This window comes from Oratosquilla oratoria, chromosome 33 (genome assembly GCF_046742065.1).
Source record: "Oratosquilla oratoria isolate Oo_2021 chromosome 33, ASM4674206v1, whole genome shotgun sequence".
Lineage (NCBI taxonomy): Eukaryota > Metazoa > Arthropoda > Malacostraca > Stomatopoda > Squillidae > Oratosquilla > Oratosquilla oratoria.
The window spans coordinates 27,503,041-27,510,540 of record NC_134809.1 but is presented as its reverse complement, the minus strand read 5'-3'; the positions used below and the strand labels follow the sequence as shown (position 1 = coordinate 27,510,540).

The window sequence follows — 7,500 nt, the reverse complement described above, 5'->3', positions numbered from 1 at the left end:
ACTGTGTTCAACATTTGCGAGTGAATTTACCCTCCTCTCGAATTCAGATTCATCACGACGATATGACGTCAGAGAAACTGGGAGACGCGATTGGCTGATGAGAGGACCAATCGGGCTAAAGCATCCAGGATCCCAGCGACTCCGGGACACTAAGTGGACGAAACCTAATCTGACCTGATCAACTGATGGGGGACCATTTGGCTAGAGGTTTTCAATTTCATTCAAAAGCATGCTTGTCTTACATTCGTTGGGGTGAGTGGATGTATGGATGAATGAATGGATGAATAAACGCGTGGGTGGAGGTACAAATGTATAAACAGGGTAGGAATAATGTAGGTAGTGAGGTGCCTACGCCAGGAGGCGCTGAGTATCTGCGGCCGAAGCCGCCACCTTTGTCCTATGTACATGCGCTTTGGAGACTGTTGAGTCAGGTAACAGTCACTGCTGGAAACAGGAGAGGAGTGCAGGATTCGAACCCACAACGCCTTTGTTCCAACTATGTCCCTAACTTGATCAGACGTTCCTAGTTTGCGTTGTTTCCAAACGGGATCATATCAGTTAACAACAAAGTTATAATAGTTAACCCAGAAGTTATACTTGGCTAACTTAGACATTGTTTAACTCCTTAAGGACCCAAGACTATTCATAGCTGAATAAAATCGCCTGGCGCTGGTCAAGAAGAAAGTAATTTAAATGGTTTAACAAGGTGATGCAGACAAGGTCATCATATTATGACACCAGGGCAGGACCCATGGTAATGGGTTTAAATTGGACTAATTTAGATTTAAGATGGAAATAAGCAAGAACTGGTTTACTAATAGAGTGGTCATTTAAATGGTTTAACAAGGTGATGCAGGCAAGGTCATCATATTAAGACAGCAGGGCAGGACCCATGGTAATGGGTTTAAATTGGACAAATTTAGATTTAAGATGGAAATAAGCAAGAATTGGTTTACTAATAGAGTGGTCAACGAATGAAACAGACTTAGTAACTATGTAATGAGCGCTGAAATTATCGGTTGTTTTAAGAAACGGTTAGACGACTTTATGGATGAGGATGATGGTTGGTAATGGACATGGTACTGACTAGTATAGGCCTTATAGTCTCTTGCAGTCTCCTTCGTTCTCATGTTCTTATGTTATAGATTTTTGGCACACTAGGCCTTTCTCGCTAGCATGCTACTCGCTTTTGCTACTTCGATTGAGCAGAAATGACTTCAGAAACTATCCATCGTTTTTCAAAATTCCAAAAGTCAAATACTCTTGCGTCATAGAGTGAGAATCTGAATGACGAACTTAGAGAAATTAAACACAAATGAGTGTTAGACACATTGTTGAGATGTTCTTACGGAAGTCTAGAATATTGTAATCAAAGCCCAAAACGAAGTAACAAAAGCAAGTAACATGCTAGCCAATTGCGGTTGTAGTCGCTCACTATAATATCCCTGTTCTGGGGCCCAGTCCAATATGAATGAAAGTGTCTAGTGTTTACAGGCCCATAATGAACAAAGACTATGTGTGTGTGTGTGTGTGCGTTTGCGTGTGAGTGTGTTTGTGTCCGCGCGCGTGTGCACTCACATGTGTATTTACCTAGTTGTATTTCACGGGAAGGGGAGATACGCTCGTGGTGTCCCGCCTTTGTATCTCACAGTGTCTAGTTTGCTCTTAAATTCGTGAATGGTTTTTGCACGCACCACTGTTTCGTCCAGTTTGTTCCAAGTGTCCACCACTCTGTGTGTGTGTGTGTGTGTGTGTGTGTGTGTGTGTGTGTGTGTGTGTGTGTGTGTGTGTGTGTGTGTGTGTGTGTGTGCACGTGCACATGTGCGTACTTATGAGAGTGTGTGTGAACGCATATGTCTGTTGGCATTTATGCGTGAGTGCGTGTGTGTGTGTGTATGTTTGTTTTTGTGTTAGCGTCTCCGTTGTGTGTGTGCGTGTGTGTGTGCGTGTGTGTGTGTGTGTGTGTGTGTGTGTGTGTGTGTGTGTGTGTGTGTGTGTGTGTGTGTGTGTGTGTGTGTGTGTGTGTGTGTGTGTGTGTGTGTGTGTGTGTGTGTTATTGAGTTAATAGTGATACAGTGATACACTGACAATACACAGTATGAGCTAAATCTAGAACCAGATTAAACTGAATTAACAAGGTGCAGTGTGGACAGAATGGTACTGTTCTTGTAGCGGTTAATCCACAGAACTCCGATGGGTACCAGTTTGTTGTTGTGTCTTGTAGCGTGACGTGGTGTGTGTGTGTGTGTGTGTGTGTGTGTGTGTGTGTGTGTGTGTGTGTGTGTGTGTGTGTGTGTGTGTGTGTGTGTGTGTGTGTGTGTGTGCACGCGTATCAGGAAGAAAGACCACAAGTCTATTGAGTTCCAAGTGAAGAATGATGACCTCCCTCTCCTGGGCTCTGCGCGGTGACCTGGGCCGACCTCAGCTCTTAAGGATGACGCCGTCGAGTACGCGTGGTTAAAGGGGCACTGCAACGTGGCGTCTAGGTGGGCGTGGCCAGGGGGAGGAGCCCTCCCCCCCTGAGGGACATTAAGGCAAAGACTGGGCGTGCTCCCACGGTAACCTCACATGGGCGGGGCGAAAGGGGACTAGTACATTGGCGAGTATCCTAGAACAAGGTAGAGGAAAGTGGGGGGGGGAGGAGGAAATAGAAGGGGAAGAAAGGAAGGGAGGAGAGGGGAAAGGGGGGGAATAAAAGGGGATAAAGAAAGAAAGGGGAAGGAGGTGAAAAGAAGGGAGTGGCAGGGAGGAGAGAAGACGGGAGGGGAGATGAAGGAAAGAGAGGGGAGAGAAGGGTAGGGGCAAGGAGAGGAAATGAGATAAAAGAGAGTGGTGGGAAGGGGAGGGGAGGAGAGGTAAGTGGAGTAGAGAAATGGGGAGGGGAGAGGAGTGGAGGAGAGGCAAGGGGAATGGAGTGGAGGGGAGTGGAGGGGAGGGGAGAGGAGTGGAGGGGAGGTAAGTGGAGTAGAGAAATGGGGAGGGGAGAGGAGTGGAGGAGAGGCAAGGGGAATGGAGTGGAGGGGAGGGGAGGGGAGAGGAGTGGAGGGGAGGGGAAGGGAGTGGAGGGGAGGGGAGGGGAGGGGAATGGAGTGGAGTGGGAGAATGTGGTGCAATGGGGAGGGGAGAGGAGTGGAGGAGAGGCAAGGGGAATGGAGTGGAGTGGAGGGGAGGGGAGAGGAGTGGAGGGGAGGTAAGTGGAGTAGAGAAATGGGGAGGGGAGAGGAGTGGAGGAGAGGCAAGGGGAATGGAGTGGAGGGGAGGGGAGGGGAGGGGAGAGGAGTGGAGGGGAGGGGAAGGGAGTGGAGGGGAGGGGAGGGGAATGGAGTGGAGGGGAGTGGGAGAATGTGGTGCAGCCTGGACTGTAGTCTAAACTCGGTTTCTGCTTTACGAGAGTCCTTTGTCCTTCTTCCAGGTTTTCGGGATCAAGGGAAACCGTCACCCCTCCTCCCCCCCCGCCGGAGCTTTCCTTCATCCTCCTCCCTCTTCCCCCTTTTACCTTTCCCTTCCCTTCTCTTCCTTAATCTTCCTTTCTCTGTATTTCCCTTTCCCTGTTTTTTCTTTCTCTTCACCCTATTTCCTTTTGTCTAACCTCCCCATCCCCTTTCCTTTTTCTTTTCCTTTTATTTTTATTTTCCTTATCTTACCTTTATTTAATATGAATGGGTTATAATAATGCCAGACGGAGCATGAATAAAATGGAAAGGAAATATGGAAATGAGAATTAGGGAAATATGAAAAAAATAAATAAATAAATAAACGGAAAAAAACAAGTAAAAAGGAAACCCACTGACGGGCGTCACAGTATATTGCTCAGGTGTTCGTTCAGCTTAATCCTCAGGATTCGAACTGAATTACATTCCGTCCCATGCTCCTCTCCTCTCATCTCCTCTCCCCTCCCTTCCTCTTCCCTCCCCTCCTCTCCTCTTCTTTCCTCTCCCCTCTTTTTTACTCTTTTTCTCTTCTTTCCTCTCCTCTCATCTCCTCTCCTCTCCCCTCCCCTCCCTTCCTCTCCTCCCCTTTCCTCTCCCCTCTTTTTCACTCTTTTTCTCTTCTCTCATCTCATCTCATCTCATCTCAGCTCCTCTCCTCTCCTCTTCTCCCTCTCCTCTCTTCTCCTGCTTCCCTCTCCTCTTCTCCTCTCCTCTCCTCCTCTCCACTTCTCCTTTCTTTTCATCTTACCCTCTCTTCTATTCCTCTACTCCATTCCTCCCCTCCCCCCTCTCCTTCTCTCCTCTCTTCTCCCCCAAACCTTTCCTCCTCCCCTCTCCTCTCCTTCTCCCCACTCCTCTCCTCTTCTCCTCCCCTCTCATATCTACTCCTCTTATCTCCTTTTCCTCTCTCCTATCCTCTCTTCCTCCCCTTTCCTCTCCTCCTTCCCATCCTCGCCTCCTCTTTCTCGGTGAAGGAAGAACCGCAAAAATAAAATCGTGAAAAAAAGGGACAAAACAAGGAGACGAAGATATAAGGAAACTTGGACGAAAGAGAGGGAAACAGAAAATCATAAGAAACAGAAGATTATATACGTATCCAAAATAAAATTTAGATGAAATAGGGGGCAAATAAAGAGCAAAAAATATATATATATAACCAAAACGTGAACGTTTATTGGGACGAAAGAGAAAGGAAAAGAAAAATGGAATCAGAGGAAGATGTAGAAAAGAAATTTTGGATGGAACTTGAGGAAGTGAAGCCACGTACATATAAACAAAGAATTGGTACAAACTCTCTTCTGTAACTATCTTTTTTGAGTTTCTTTCCATTTTCTCTTGTGTTTCTCTTGTAATGATTTAACAAGTCTTCTCTTTCGAGTATTTCCGTGCCCTTCATGATTCTATAGAAGGTCAGTAGGTCGCCTCTCTTTCTTCTTTGCTCTAAAGTCGGTAACTCCAATTCAGCCAGTCTCTTCATATGATACGTTTGTGTGTGTATATATATATATATATATATATATATATATATATATATATATATATATATATATATATACACATACATATATAAGTTTATATATAGACACACACACACACACACACACACACACACACACACATATATATATATATATATATATATATATATATATATATATACGAGTATATATATATATACATATATATATATATATATATATATATATATATATATATATATATATATATACATATATATATATATATATATATATATATATAGAGAGAGAGAGAGAGAGAGAGAGAGAGAGAGAGAGAGGCTTACGCCTTTCACGATCGGTGGTAAACTCGAAACCAGTATATGTGGCGGGGATGCCCCTCTGTTTCTGGACGCCCTCAAATGAAAATGAACTGTGGGTACTTACTTTGCTGATGACAATGGACGTAGACGATCTCGTCGACTCTGAGGTTGAGTGCGTATTCCCAGTAGATGCTGAAGCCGCGGAAGAAGAAAAAAAACAAAAGAAAAAAAAATATATTAGCATAATTCTTAAACGTGAAAAGAGTCAAATGCATATATATATATATATATTTCTTCTTATTTTTGATAGACATTTTTCTTTTAATTTATATGTATATGAATATTCTTTATTTTTTGTATGTCGGTTCTTTGTGCACGTGTCTAAATCTAGATACATACTAGGATGCAATACACGAAAGAGACTGGCTTGCCGTTTTGTGGTCATCTAGCTTAAGCGTGTGATATTTGGGTGCGATGGGGGTGGGTGGGGGGGAACGGGGGAGTATCCGGTTATTGGGGGAATGAAGAGGGGAGGGTAAGGGAGGGGGAGGAGGGGGGAGGTACGTGACAGACACTTGAAGCAAAATCTAGATCATACTTAACAGCATCGTTAGGCAATTCCTGTCCTCAATGATAATTAATTACCAGAGCGGTGATCCTAGAGGTCCCTACGAAAAATATATACACGGCAATCACGCTTTTTTTTTGTAGATAGGTTTGGTGATGAAGGTAAAGCTATGTGCTGGTGGCGGTAATGAATAGTGATGATGGTGGTGGCGGTGATGGTGGTGATAGTAAGAATAGTGATGGTGGTGGTGATGGTGGTGGTGATGATGGTGGTGATAGAAAGAGAAGTGATGATGATGATGGTGATGTGGTGATGGTGAATGTGTTGTTAGTGTTGGTGATAGTGTTTGTGACAGTGATGTTAGCAATGACGATGGTGATGGTACTAAAACTGGGCATTGTTCTTGGTGTCAATAATGGTGCTGACTGCGAAGGTACCAATCGTGGTGCAAACAACCGTGGTGATAATGAATGTGGTCTCAGCAGGTGCAACGTGACAGCTTTAGCAGTGGTGATAGAGGCGAAGGCGGTGGTGTTTATGGTGTTATCATCACCAAATGGTGATACTTTGACCCTACCCGGCCCCCACCTTCCGTACCGGGGGGTTCTATTTCCTTTTATTCTATCAGTCGTCAATCTATTTCACTCAACTCAGTGTAACAGCGCAACAGTGATTACGAGAGTGGCTCAGACAGCGGCATTATTAAATCAGTTTCTGCTCTCCTTTATGTTGTTATTATGGTTATTGCTGTTGTTGTTGGTGTCATTGTTGTTATTGTTGTTGTTGATGTCGTTGTTGTTATTGTTGTTGTTGATGTTGTTGTTATTGTTGTTGATGTTGTTGTTATTGTTATTGTTGTTGTTATTGTTGTTGCTGTTGTTGTTGGTGTCATTGTTGTTATTGTTGTTGTTGATGTCGTTGTTGTTATTGTTGTTGATGTTGTTGTTATTGTTGTTGATGTTGTTGTTGATGTCGTTATTGTTATTGCTGTTGTTGTTGGTGTCATTGTTGTTATTGTTGTTGTTGATGTTGTTGTTATTGTTGTTGCTTTTGTTGTTGATGTCATTGTTGTTGCTGTTGTTGTAGATGTCGTTGTTGTTATTGCTGTTGCTGTTGTTGTTGCTGCTGCTGTTGTTTTTGTATTAGACTGATGATGTCATTACACAAGCCAGGCAAGCGGTAATACCATGGTCGTTAATAAAAGATGGAGAGGAGGGACGGAGGGAGGGAAGGAGGGGGAGGAAGTGAAGCAAGGGGAGGAGGAAGAAAATGAAAAAAGGAAGAGAAGGAAGAGGAGGAAGAGGAGGAAGAGGAGGAGGAGGAGGGAAAGGAAGGCCAGGAGGAAGAGGAGGGAGAAGAGAGAGAAAAGGAAGAGGAGGAAGAGGAGGGAGAAGAGGGAGAGAAGAAAGAGGAGGAAGAGGAGGAGGAGGAGGAGGAGAACGAAGAGGAGGGAGAGGAGGAACAGGACGAAGAGGAGGGAGAGGAGGAAGAGGAGGGAGAGGAGGAAGAAGGGGAAGAGGAGTGAGATAAGGAAGATGAGGGAGAAGAGGAAGAGAAAGGAGAGGAGGAAGAGGATGAAGAGGAGGGAGAGGAGGGAGAGGAGGAAGAGGAGGACGAGGAGGGAGAGGAGGAAGAGGAGGACGAGGAGGAAAAGTAGGACGAGGAAGGAGAGGTGGAAGAGGAGGGAGAGGATGAAGAGGATGAAGAGGAGGAAGAGTAGG

The 7,500-nt window shown here is 44.7% G+C and overlaps 1 protein-coding gene across 1 annotated transcript in view; it reads right to left on the bottom strand.

Annotated features, from left to right (window-relative positions):
* LOC143017815 (small G protein signaling modulator 1-like) overlaps positions 1-7,500 on the bottom strand; it is a 542,861-nt gene that overhangs the window by 77,114 nt on the left and 458,247 nt on the right. Inside the window, exon 12 of the mRNA XM_076172716.1 lies at positions 5,336-5,403. Within this exon, the coding sequence (XP_076028831.1) occupies positions 5,336-5,403 (68 nt within the window). The remainder of the gene's footprint in view (positions 1-5,335; positions 5,404-7,500) is intronic.